This window comes from Pezoporus wallicus, unplaced genomic scaffold (assembly GCF_028554395.1).
Source record: "Pezoporus wallicus isolate ANWC-B61680 ecotype Strahan unplaced genomic scaffold, APGP_CSIRO_Pwel_v1 contig_14531, whole genome shotgun sequence".
NCBI classification, from domain to species: Eukaryota; Metazoa; Chordata; class Aves; order Psittaciformes; family Psittacidae; genus Pezoporus; species Pezoporus wallicus.
In genome coordinates this window covers 38,626-51,205 of record NW_026641338.1, presented here as the reverse complement: position 1 = coordinate 51,205, position 12,580 = coordinate 38,626, and the positions used below count along the sequence as shown (strand labels likewise).

At 62.2% G+C, this 12,580-nt stretch overlaps 1 protein-coding gene across 1 annotated transcript in view; it reads left to right on the top strand.

Annotated features, from left to right (window-relative positions):
- The window catches only part of COL5A3 (collagen type V alpha 3 chain), a gene marked incomplete at its 5' end in the record, with an annotated part of 30,286 nt that extends 18,263 nt beyond the window's left edge, over positions 1-12,023 (top strand). Inside the window, 33 exon segments of the mRNA XM_057423157.1 lie at positions 946-990; positions 1,089-1,142; positions 1,222-1,275; positions 1,531-1,584; positions 2,246-2,353; positions 2,444-2,533; positions 2,612-2,665; positions 2,779-2,886; positions 2,999-3,106; positions 3,761-3,814; positions 3,897-3,950; positions 4,045-4,152; positions 4,241-4,294; positions 4,431-4,484; positions 4,583-4,636; positions 4,712-4,765; positions 4,859-4,966; positions 5,066-5,119; positions 5,876-5,929; positions 6,057-6,110; positions 6,214-6,267; positions 6,355-6,462; positions 6,569-6,622; positions 7,059-7,112; positions 7,218-7,325; positions 7,450-7,503; positions 7,577-7,612; positions 7,715-7,798; positions 7,886-8,123; positions 8,206-8,318; positions 9,105-9,173; positions 9,255-9,491; positions 11,877-12,023. Coding sequence (XP_057279140.1) covers positions 946-990; positions 1,089-1,142; positions 1,222-1,275; positions 1,531-1,584; positions 2,246-2,353; positions 2,444-2,533; positions 2,612-2,665; positions 2,779-2,886; positions 2,999-3,106; positions 3,761-3,814; positions 3,897-3,950; positions 4,045-4,152; positions 4,241-4,294; positions 4,431-4,484; positions 4,583-4,636; positions 4,712-4,765; positions 4,859-4,966; positions 5,066-5,119; positions 5,876-5,929; positions 6,057-6,110; positions 6,214-6,267; positions 6,355-6,462; positions 6,569-6,622; positions 7,059-7,112; positions 7,218-7,325; positions 7,450-7,503; positions 7,577-7,612; positions 7,715-7,798; positions 7,886-8,123; positions 8,206-8,318; positions 9,105-9,173; positions 9,255-9,491; positions 11,877-12,023 — 2,733 coding nt within the window.
- Between the last annotated feature and the right edge of the window lie 557 nt (positions 12,024-12,580).

Here is a 12,580-nt window from a genome sequence, read left to right as displayed (position 1 = left end):
GATGGGAGAGGGGAATGGGGCTGGGATTGGGGTGGGATGATGGGGGACAGGGGGACAGGAGAGGGGAATGGGGCCGGGATTGGTGTGGGATGATGTGGGACAGGAGAGGGGAATGGGGCTGGGATTGGTGTGGGATGATGGGGGACAGGGGGACGGGAGAGGGGAATGGGGCTGGGATTGGTGTGGGATGATGTGGGACAGGAGAGAGGAATGGGGCTGGGATTGGGGTGGGATGATGGGGGACAGGGGGACAGGAGAGGGGAATGGGGCCGGGATTGGTGTGGGATGATGTGGGACAGGAGAGGGGAATGGGGCTGGGATTGGTGTGGGATGATGGGGGACAGGGGGACGGGAGAGGGGAATGGGGCTGGGATTGGTGTGGGATGATGGGGGACAGGAGAGAGGAATGGGGCTGGGATTGGTGTGGGATGATGGGGGACAGGGGGACGGGAGAGGGGAATGGGGCTGGGATTGGGGTGGGATGATGGGGGACAGGGGGACAGAGAGGGGAATGGGGCTGGGATTGGTGTGGGATGATGTGGGACAGGAGAGGGGAATGGGGCTGGGATTGGTGTGGGATGATGGGGGACAGGGGGACGGGAGAGGGGAATGGGGCCGGGATTGGTGTGGGATGATGTGGGACAGGAGAGGGGAATGGGGCTGGGATTGGTGTGGGATGATGGGGGACAGGGGGACGGGAGAGGGGAATGGGGCTGGGATTGGTGTGGGATGATGTGGGACAGGAGAGGGGAATGGGGCTGGGATTGGTGTGGGATGATGGGGGACAGGGGGACGGGAGAGGGGAATGGGGCTGGGATTGGGGTGGGATGATGGGGGACAGGGGGACAGGAGAGGGGAATGGGGCTGGGATTGGTGTGGATGATGGGGGACAGGGAGCCGGGAGAAGGGGCATTGGGGATGCTCCTCCTGTTCCTGTATCCCAAGGGAGATCCCGGCCATGATGGAGCCCCTGGAGCAGTGGGAGAGAAGGTAAATGGGATGCTGCAGGGATACCTTGGGAAGGGATCCGGCATTCCCGGCACATGGAGAGGCTCTGCTTATGGGGGGGATCTCTCCCCTTCCCATAGGGTCCTCCAGGTCCAGAGGGACCCAGCGGCTTCCCGGGTACCAAAGGACCCCCTGTAAGTGATGGGGGGGGGCAATGGGGCAGGCAGGGAATGGGGAGTGCATCCACATCCTGATCCCGAGTGTCCTGCCCAGGGTCCTGCTGGGAAGGACGGCTTGCCAGGACACCCGGGTCAGCGCGGTGAGCCGGTGGGTGCTCTGATCCCGGTGTCCCTGTATCCCTGTGTCCCTCTATCCCTGTATCCCTGTGTCCCTGAATCCTTGTATCCCTGTATCCCTGTATCCCTGCATCCCTGCATCCCAGTGTCCCTGTGTCCCTGTATCCCTGTATCCCTACATCCCTGTACCCCTGTATCCCTGCATCCCTGTATCTCTACATCCCTGTATCCCTGTATCCCTGTATCCCTGTGTCCATGACCATCATTACCCCTATCTCCTCTGCAGGGCTTCCATGGCCGCACCGGCCCCCCTGGCCCCACAGGGGTGGTGGGCCCCCAGGTGAGCACCAGGAGGTGGGATGTAGGAAGATGTGGGATGCAGGAGAAGGTGGGATGAGGCAGGAGATGGGATACAGGAGGAGATGGTATGCAGGAGGAGATGGGATGCAGGAGGAGATGGTATGCAGGAGGAGATGGGATGCAGGAGGGATGGGGTACAGCAGGAGATGGGATGCAGCAGGAGATGGGATGAAGCAGGAGATGGGATGCAGGAGGAGGTGGGGAGCAGCAGGAGGTGGGATGAGGCAGGAGATGGGATGAGGCAGGAGATGGGATGCAGCAGGAGATGGGATGCAGCAGGAGATGGGATACAGCAGGAGATGGGATGAGGCAGGAGATGGGATGAGGCAGGAGATGGGATGAGGCAGGAGATGGGATGCAGCAGGAGATGGGATGAGGCAGGAGATGGGATACAGGAGGAGATGGGATGAGGCAGGAGATGGGATGAGGCAGGAGATGGGATACAGGAGGAGGTGGGATGAAGCAGGAGATGGGATACAGCAGGAGATGGGATGCAGGAGGAGGTGGGATGAGGCAGGAGATGGGATACAGGAGGAGATGGGATGAGGCAGGAGATGGGATGCAGGAGGGTGTGGGATGCAGGACGAGGTTGGATGTGGGACCCCCCCCCCCCAACTCCTCACCCTCCTCCTGCCCCACAGGGGAAATCAGGAGAGACGGGACCCATGGGGGAAAGGGGACACCCGGGCCCCCCCGGTCCCCCCGGCGAGCAGGGCCTGCCCGGAGCCGCCGGCCGAGAGGGAGCCAAGGTGGGAGCATTCCCCGTGTCCCGAGGAGCCATTCCCAGGCTCTGGAAGCGCTGCAGGATCCAGGACCCCCCCCCGTTATCCACCCTGCAGGGTGATCCCGGTCCCGCCGGCATTCCCGGGAAGAGCGGCCCCGCCGGCATCCGCGGCTTTCCCGGTCCACGGGGCGCATCCGGAGCCCCGGTGGGTGCTGGGTGAGCAGGGTCCGCGTGTGCTGCTCGGGGTCGGCTCCTTCCCAACGCATTCCACGCTCTCCTGCAGGGCCCTCCTGGATTGAAGGGCTCGGAAGGACCCCCCGGGCCCCCTGGACCCACAGTGAGTGCTTCCCCCCCCCCCCCCCCCCATCGCATCCCGGTTGTTCCCTTTTCCAAAGGTTGGGAATTTCCTCCTTCCCCCCCCCCCCCCCATCACCTTTGTCTCCTCCATAGGGCCCCCCCGGAGAGCGAGGTCCCATGGGAGCTGCTGGAAGCATCGGGATGCCCGGCCGGGGGGGGGCACAGGGACCCCCCGGTCCCATAGGCGAGAAGGGGTCCCCGGTAGGTTCCGGGGTGTCCCCCCCGTGTCCCCTCCTCTGTGCTCCTTGGCTGCGGGCACGGGGGTCTCCGTTATCCCGGTATCCCAGGGCATCCTGCCCCTTCCTGCCCGCAGGGGGAGCGAGGTGCTATGGGTCCGGCTGGGCAGGATGGGATCCGTGGTCCCATGGGATTGCCCGGTCCAGGCGGTGCCCCCGGTCCCTCTGGAGAAGATGGGGATAAGGTGAGCCGGGAGGATGGGGTGGGATGGGATGGGGTGGAGGGGGTGGAATGGGAATGGGATAGGGATGGGGTGGAATGGGATGGGGTGGAGGGGGTGGAATGGGAATGGGATAGAGATGGGGTGGGATGGGGTGGGATGGGGTGGGGTGGAGGGGGTGGAATGGGGATGGGATAGGGATGGGATAAGGATGGGATGGGGTGGGGTGGGATGGGATGGGATGGGGTGGGATGGGATGAGAGGGGATGAGACGGGGATGGGATGGGGTGTGATGAGATGGGATGGGGTGTGATGAGATGGGATGGGGTGGGATGGGGATGGGGATGGGATGGGATGGGATGGGGTGGGATGGGATGGGATGGGATGGGATGGGATGGGGATGGGATGGGATGGGGATGGGATGGGGATGGGATGGGATGGGATGGGATGAATCCCAGGATGTGCATCCGGGCCGAGTCCCATTCCCGGCGCTGGAATGGGGCCGGTTTTCCCTATGGCTTCCCCGGGAGCAGGGCTTCCCCCCAGGCTGCCGGCGCTGGCAGCGGGCCTTGGCACTGCTTCCCAGGTGGTGGCAGGTTTCCCTGGAGCTGGGAATTCCTTGGCTGCGCCTGCCCGGCCGTGGCAGCATTCCCTGGCTCCCACCATTCCCTTTGGCAGGGCGAGATGGGGCTCCCCGGACAGAAGGGCAGCAAAGGGGACAAGGGCGATGGGGTGAGTGGGGCACACGGGAGCGGGAAGCTGGGATGCGCTTGGGAGCTGCCCTAACCCCTACGAGCCTGCTTCTGCCCCACAGGGACCCCCAGGACCCACAGGGATCCAAGGACCCATCGGGCATCCCGGCCCTGCGGTGAGCACCATTCCCAGCCCCATTCCCTGCCCCATTCATTCCCTGCCCACAGCCTGGGGTTCCATGGGGCCGACCCCAACGTCTCCCTGCGCAGGGAGCCGATGGGGAGCCGGGACGCCGCGGGCAGCAGGGAATGGTGGGGCAGAAAGGGGATGAGGGCTCGCGGGGTCACCTCGGTCTGAGCGGCCCCCCCGGCCTGCAGGTAAGCAATGGGGCTGCAATGGGGCTGGAATAGGGGGGGTTAGGGACGACGCAATGGGGCTGCCAGGCCCTAAGCCATGATCCCATAGGGAATGCCGGGTCCCCCGGGTGAGAAGGGTGAGAACGGAGATGTGGGCCCCATGGTAAGCAAAGCCCATCCTCGCCCCCTTCCTCCCCCCCCCCCATCCCCTTCCTCCTCCTCCCGACCCATTCCCAGCTTCCCACATTCCCTATCCCATGGGAGCTTTCCCATCTGACCCCGTCTTCCCATCCCCACAGGGCCCCCCCGGCGCCCCAGGACCACGTGGACCACAAGGACCCAATGGTGCTGAGGTGAGGACAGCACTGGGGGGGGATGCTGAGCTGCCCCCAATGGGGGGTTCCCCCCACACACAACGTATCCCTGCATCCCTGCATCCTCTTGCATCCAGGGTCCTCAGGGAATGCCGGGCGGCGTGGGGCAACCGGGTGCTGTGGGGGATAAGGTAGGGCCACGCTGGGAGGGAGATGTGGGGCTGGGGCTCCTGCAGCATCAGCCCCACGGCTTTCCTCTTATCCAGGGGGAGCCGGGAGAAGGGGGAGATCCGGGAGCGCCGGGAGAGCCTGGAGCAGCCGTGAGTAACCCAGAGAGGATGAGGCCTTGCCTTTAAAGGGCTTCCTGCCCCGAATTCCCTGCTCCGATGTGATCCCTGCATCCCGATCCATAGGGAGTCAAAGGAGATGTGGGGGAGAAGGGGGACGCGGGGCAGCCGGGAGCTGCTGGACCCCCCGGCAAGAAGGGGCCTCCAGGAGAGGATGGAGCCAAAGGAGAGCTGGTGAGGGGCAGGAGGGGGCACGGGTCCATTCCCTCCTGGATTCCATATCCCTGCCTCTGCTTCCCAACCCCACACTTGTGTCCTCTTCCCTCTCTGCAGGGTCCCATTGGATTCCCTGGGGATCCTGGTCCCCCTGGAGACCCCGGTGTGCCGGTGAGTGGTCCCCAGTCACCCTTGGAGTGATGTCCATCATCCTGCATCCATCATCCATCCATGCATCCATCCATGCATCCATCCATGCATCATCCATCCATGCATCCATCCATCCATCATCCATCCATCCATCATCCATCATCCATCCATCATCCATCCATCCATCCATCCATCCATCCATCCATCCATCCATGCATCATCCATCCATCCATCCATCCATCCATCCATCATCCATCCATCCATCCATCCATCCATCCATCCATCCATCCATCCATCATCCATCATCCATCCATCCATCCATCCATCCATCCATCCATCCATCATCCATCATCCATCCATCCATCCATCCATCCATCCATCCATCCATCCATCCATCATCCATCCATCCATCCATCCATCCATCATCCATCCATCCATCCATCAATCCATGCATCCATCCATCCATCATCCATCCATCCATCCATCCATCCATCCATCCATCATCCATCCATCCATCCATCCATCCATCCATCCATCCATCATCCATCATCCATCCATCCATCCATCCATCCATCCATCCATCCATCCATCCATCCATCCATCCATCCATCCATCATCCATCATCCATCCATCATCCATCCATCCATCCATCCATCCATCATCCATCCATCCATCATCCATCCATCCATCCATCATCCATCCATCCATCCATCCATCCATCATCCATCCATCCATCATCCATCCATCCATCATCCATCCATCCCTCATCCATCGCAGGGTCTGGAAGGAGCTGCTGGAGAGAAGGGTGACAGTGGGGACCCCGGCCTGCCTGTGAGTGGTGCAACTTGGGGGGGGTCCTGATCACATTCCCCCCTGCACTGGGGGGGCTCTTGGACATCCCCCCCCCATTCCCATGTGTGGGATTCCCTCATCCCAAACCCCATTGGCTCCATTGCAGGGACCTCCGGGTGCCTCGGGGGAGCCGGGTCCCCCAGGCCCCCCCGGCCGCAGGGTGAGTAGGGGCAGGGTGATGTGGGGAGGGACCGAGGTTGGAGGGGGGGGGGAACGGGACACGGGGCTGCTGCAGCTCCCGGTGTCCCTCTCCCCCCCTCCAGGGACCCACGGGACCCATGGGGCGCGAGGGCCAGCAGGGTGAGAAGGGGGCCAAGGTGAGCAGCAATGGGACACCCCCCCCCCCAATCCCACCCCAATCCCAGTGCATCCGGTGGGACCCAGCTCTGTCCTCCTGCCCCCAGGGACACCCTGGCACCGAGGGGGCACCGGGGAAGCCGGGACCCATGGGAGCCCAGGGAGCACCGGGACAAGCGGGACCCGAGGGGCTGCGAGGGATCCCCGGCCCTGCTGTGAGTTGGGAACCCCCACACCCCACCATTAACACTATGGGGTGGGAGGGGGGCACAGCTCGGATGGGGGCGAAGCCTCATTGGGGAACATTGGAATCTCTTCCAGGGCGAACAAGGGATGCTGGGGGCTCCGGGACAAGTGGGCCCCCCCGGCCCCATGGTGAGTTAGGGCCCTAACCCTAACCCTAAACCCAAACGCTAACCCTAACCCTCACCCTAAACCCTAACCCTAACCCTAACCCTAACCCTAACCCTAAACCCTAACCCTCACCCTAACCCTAAACCCAAACCCTGACCATAACCCTAAACCTAACCCTAAACCCTAACCCTAACCCTAAACCCTAGCCCTAACCCTAACCCTAAACCCTAACCCCTAACCCCTAACCCCTAACCCCAACCCCAACCCCTAACCCTAACCCTATCCCTAATCCCAACCCCTAACCCTAACCCCTAAACCCTAACCCCTAACCTCAACCCCTAACCCTAACTCTATCCCTAACCCTAACCCTAACCCTAAACCCTAACCCTAACCCTAACCCTAACCCTAACCCCTAACCCCAACCCCAACCCCAACCCTATCCCTCACCCTCTTGCAGGGTCCTGTGGGGCTGCCCGGCCTCAAGGGAGACCCCGGCCACAAAGGAGACAAGGTGGGATGAGGGGATGCTCATGCATAAACTGGGGGGGTCCCTGAGCAGCCCCCCCCCCCCCCAACCCCTGTCCTGGGGCTGCCCCCCACTGCCCTTTATCCCCAGGGCCACGCTGGCCTCATCGGCCTCATTGGACCACCAGGAGAGATGGGGGAGAAAGGAGACCAGGGGCTCCCCGGCATCCAGGGCCCCCCCGGACCCAAAGGGGACCCTGTGAGTGTTTGGTGTCACCCCCAAGCTCGGGGTGAATGGAGAAAGTTTGGGGGGGGGGGGGGGAGCTGCAAGGTCCAAGCTCCCCCCCATTGAGCCCAGTGGTGATGCTGCCTCTTCCCCCCAGGGCCTGGCTGGACCCATGGGCCCCCCCGGACCCCCTGGGCCCCCCGGGCTCTCGGTGAGTATCTCCGATGAGGGGTCCTGGGATGCTGCAATGGGGTCCTCATCCAGCACCTTTCTCCTCCCCACAGGGTCCCTTGGGCCAGAAGGGTTCCAAAGGCTCCCAGGTGAGTGCTGGGGGAGGGGGGGAATTGGGGTGGGAGGGGGGGTCCCATCCTTCCCCATTGCCCACAGTGGGTACCTTGATGCTGAGTCCTCTCCTTTGACAGGGTGCTCTTGGTCCCCGAGGTGACACAGGCCCCCCCGGCCCCCCGGGACCACCAGTGAGTAAAGGGATGCTCTGGTACCTCCTGGTCCATTCCCCCCTCCTTATCCCATCGCTGCCCCCTTCTTCCCCCCCACCACCACCCCTACATCCTCCTCCTCCTCCTGCATCCCAGGGCCCCCCGGCCGAGCCGCTGCCTTCTATGGGGCACCGGAGGCACCGCAGGGCGAGCGGTGGAGTCCGAGGGGAAGAGCAGGAGCCCCCCCCGGTTCCCGAGGGGTTGGAGGAGGCGTTGGCATCGCTCCGCTCCCTCCGCACCGAAGTGGAGCAGCTCCGGAGGCCCCTGGGGACCGCCGAGAGCCCGGCTCGGGTCTGCAGCGAGCTGGGGCTCTGCCACCCGCACCTCGGCGATGGTGAGCTCGGAAGGGGGATGCGGGGATGCTGCGGGGCCGGGGGTGTCTCTGGACCGCCTGCCCACGGCGCTGCGCTTCCCAGGGGAGTACTGGATCGATCCCAACCAGGGCTGCTCCCGCGATGCCTTCCGGGTGTTCTGCAACTTCACTGCGGGCGGCGAGACCTGTCTGGGGCCGGAGAGGAGCCTGGAGGCGGTGAGCGGGGACAGGCAGGAGGGGTTGAGAGCAGCGGAAGGGGCTTGGGGGGGGGGGATGTTGGGTGATGAGAAGCTGAACGTGAACCGGGGGCAGTGGGGGGGGGTTGAGCCCAGGAAGCAGCCGTATCCTGGGCTGCATCCAAAGGATGGGAGCAGCAGGGCCAAGGAGGTGATCCTGCCCCTCTGCTCTGCTCCCGTGAGAGCTCACTTGGAGCATTGGGTGCAGTTCTGGGGGCCTCAGCATTAAAAGGACGTGGAGCTGTTGGAACAAGGCCAGAGGAGGCCACGAGGATGCTCAGGGGCTGGAGCAGCTCCTGTATGGAGACAGGCTGAGGAAGTTGGGGCTGTGCAGCCTGGGGAAGAGAAGCTGCGGGGAGACCTCAGAGCAGCTTCCAGTGTGTGAAGGGGGCTATAGGGATGCTGGGGAGGGACTCTTCATTGGGGACTGCAGTGACAGGACAAGGGGTAACGGGTTCAAACTGAAACAGGGAAGTTTAGATTGGATCTAAGGAGGAAATTCTTTCCTGTGAGGGTGCTGAGGCACTGGAATGGGTTGCCCAAGAGGTTGTGAATGCTCCATCCCTGGTGGTGCTCAAGGCCAGGCTGGATGAAGCCTTGGGTGCCATGGTTCGGTGTGAGGTGTCCCTGCCCATGGCAGGGGGTTGGAGCTGGATGATCTTAAGGTCCTTTCCAACCCACACTCTTCTAGGATATTCCAAGGGGGGAAAAGGGCTTGGAAAAGCTTCCCCTCCCCAAGCCAACGCTGTCTCCATCCTCCTCCCAGGTCCGCTTGGCTGCCTGGAGCAAGGAGAAGCCGGGGACGTGGTTCAGCACCTTCAAACGGGGCAGGAAGGTGGGTGCAAGGCCAAAGGGGGGGGGATGCAGCAGCCCCCCCCACGCAGGGCATCCCCATTAGATCCCTTTCTCCCTGCAGTTCTCCTACGTGGATGCGGATGGGAAGGCCGTGCCCGTGTCCCAGCTCACCTTCCTGCGCCTGCTCAGCGCCGGCGCCCGCCAGAGCTTCACCTTGAGCTGCCAAAACGCCGCCGCTTGGTTCGATGCCGGCGCCGGCTCCTTCGCCAGGGCCCTGCGGTTCCGAGGGGCCAACGAGGAGGAGCTGGGTTACAACCACCCCATGGACCCCATCCGGGCCCTGCACGACGGCTGCCAGGTCCGGGGCTCCATCCGTCCCCGCCGTTATCCCCCCGCCATCCCCAGCCCGGCGTCCATGGAGCCATGGGATGGGTTGGAAGGGCCCTGGAGCTCAGCACCCGTAGGCAGGGATGCTTCCCGCTGGGGGAATGGGGCATCCAACCCTTCTCCATTCAAGCCATCCCGGTGTCCCACTGCCCTTCCTCATCTCCAGCCTGAACATCCAGGTTTCAGTTGGAACCCATCACTCCCGGATGCAGATCCCTCTCCAAGCATCCCTGGAGCCCCTTTCCGAGGTCTCCACGCAGCTTCTCCTCTCCATTCCCAACGTTCCCAACCTGGCTCCCTATGGAAGCTGCTCCAAGCTGACCATTCCCAACGTTCCCAACCTGGCTCCCTAAGGGGGCTGCTCCAAGCTCACCATTCCCAACGTTCCCACCCTGGCTCCCTATGGAAGCTGCTCCAAGCTGACCATTCCCAACATTCTCACCCTGGCTCCATATGCTCCAAGCTGACCATTCCCAACGTTCCCAACCTGGCTCCCTATGGGGGCTGCTCCAAGCTGACCATTCCCAACGTTCCCAACCTGGCTCCCTATGGAAGCTGCTCCAAGCTGACCATTCCCAACATTCCCACCCTGGCTCCCTATGGAAGCTGCTCCAAGCTCACCATTCCCAACATTCCCACCCTGACTCCCTATGGGAGCTGCTCCAAGCTGACCATTCCCAACCTGGCTCCCTATGGAAGCTGCTCCAAGCTGACCATTCCCAACGTTCCCAACCTGGCTCCCTATGGGGGCTGCTCCAAGCTGACCATTCCCAACGTTCCCACCCTGACTCCCTAAGGAAGCTGCTCCAAGCTGACCATTCCCAACGTTCCCAACCTGGCTCCCTATGGGGGCTGCTCCAAGCTGACCATTCCCAACATTCCCACCCTGACTCCCTATGGAAGCTGCTCCAAGCTGACCATTCCCAACATTCTCACCCTGGCTCCATATGCTCCAAGCTGACCATTCCCAACGTTCCCAACCTGGCTCCCTATGGAAGCTGCTCCAAGCTGACCATTCCCAACATTCCCACCCTGGCTCCCTATGGGAGCTGCTCCAAGCTGACCATTCCCAACATTCCCACCCTGACTCCCTATGGGAGCTGCTCCAGGCTCACCATTCCCAACATTCCCACCCTGGCTCCCTATGGGAGCTGCTCCAAGCTCACCATTCCCAACGTTCCCAACCTGGCTCCCTATGGGGGCTGCTCCAAGCTGACCATTCCCAACATTCCCACCCTGACTCCCTATGGAAGCTGCTCCAAGCTGACCATTCCCAACATTCTCACCCTGGCTCCATATGCTCCAAGCTGACCATTCCCAACGTTCCCAACCTGGCTCCCTATGGAAGCTGCTCCAAGCTGACCATTCCCAACATTCCCACCCTGGCTCCCTATGGGAGCTGCTCCAAGCTGACCATTCCCAACATTCCCACCCTGACTCCCTATGGGAGCTGCTCCAGGCTCACCATTCCCAACATTCCCACCCTGGCTCCCTATGGGAGCTGCTCCAAGCTCACCATTCCCAACGTTCCCAACCTGGCTCCCTATGGGGGCTGCTCCAAGCTGACCATTCCCAACATTCCCACCCTGACTCCCTATGGAAGCTGCTCCAAGCTGACCATTCCCAACATTCTCACCCTGGCTCCATATGCTCCAAGCTGACCATTCCCAACGTTCCCAACCTGGCTCCCTATGGAAGCTGCTCCAAGCTGACCATTCCCAACATTCCCACCCTGGCTCCCTATGGGAGCTGCTCCAAGCTGACCATTCCCAACGTTCCCACCCTGACTCCCTATGGGAGCTGCTTCAAGCTCATCATTCCCACCCTGGCTCCCTATGGAAGCTGCTCCAAGCTGACCATTCCCAACGTTCCCACCCTGGCTCCCTATGGAAGCTGCTCCAAGCTGACCATTCCCAACGTTCCCACCCTGACTCCCTATGGGAGCTGCTCCAAGCTGACCATTCCCAACATTCCCACCCTGACTCCCTATGGGAGCTGCTCCAAGCTGACCATTCCCAACGTTCCCAACCTGGCTCCCTATGGAAGCTGCTCCAAGCTGACCATTCCCAACATTCCCACCCTGGCTCCCTATGGGAGCTGCTCCAAGCTGACCATTCCCAACGTTCCCACCCTGACTCCCTATGGGAGCTGCTTCAAGCTCACCATTCCCAACGTTCCCACCCTGACTCCCTATGGGAGCTGCTTCAAGCTCATCATTCCCACCCTGGCTCCCTATGGAAGCTGCTCCAAGCTGACCATTCCCAACGTTCCCAACCTGACTCCCTATGGAAGCTGCTCCAGGCTCACCATTCCCAACGTTCTCCTATGGGTGCCGCTCATCTCCCTCTTCCCGCAGGGCCGGCGCGGCCGGGAGCGGACGGTGCTGGAAGTGGCCTCATCCCGGGTGGATCGGTTCCCCCTCCTGGATGTGGCCGTGCTCGACTTCGGAGCCCCCCACCAGAAGTTCGGCTTCGAGCTCGGCCCCGTCTGCTTCAGGGGCTGAGGCGGATGGGATGGGATGGGATGGGATCGGATGGGATGGGATGGGATGGGACGGGATGAATGGGATCGGATGGGATGGGATGGGATGGGATGGGATGGGATGGAACAGGATGGGGATGGGATGGGATGGGATGGGATGGGATGGGATGGATGGGATGGGATGGGATGGATGGGATGGGATGAATGGGATCGGATGGGATGGGATGAATGGGATCGGATGGGATGGGATGAATGGGATCGGATGGGATGGGATGGGATGGGATCGGATGGGATGGGATGAATGGGATCGGATGGGATGGGATGAATGGGATGGGATGGGATGGGATGGGATGGGATCGGATGGGATGGGATGAATGGGATCGGATGGGATGGGATGAATGGGATCGGATGGGATGGGATCGGATGGGATGGGATGAATGGGATCGGATGGGATGGGATAGGATGAATGGGATGGGATGGGATGGATGGGATGGGATGGATGGGATGGGATGGGATGGGATGAATGGGATCGGATGGGATGGGATGGGATGGGATGGATGGGATGGGATGGATGGGATG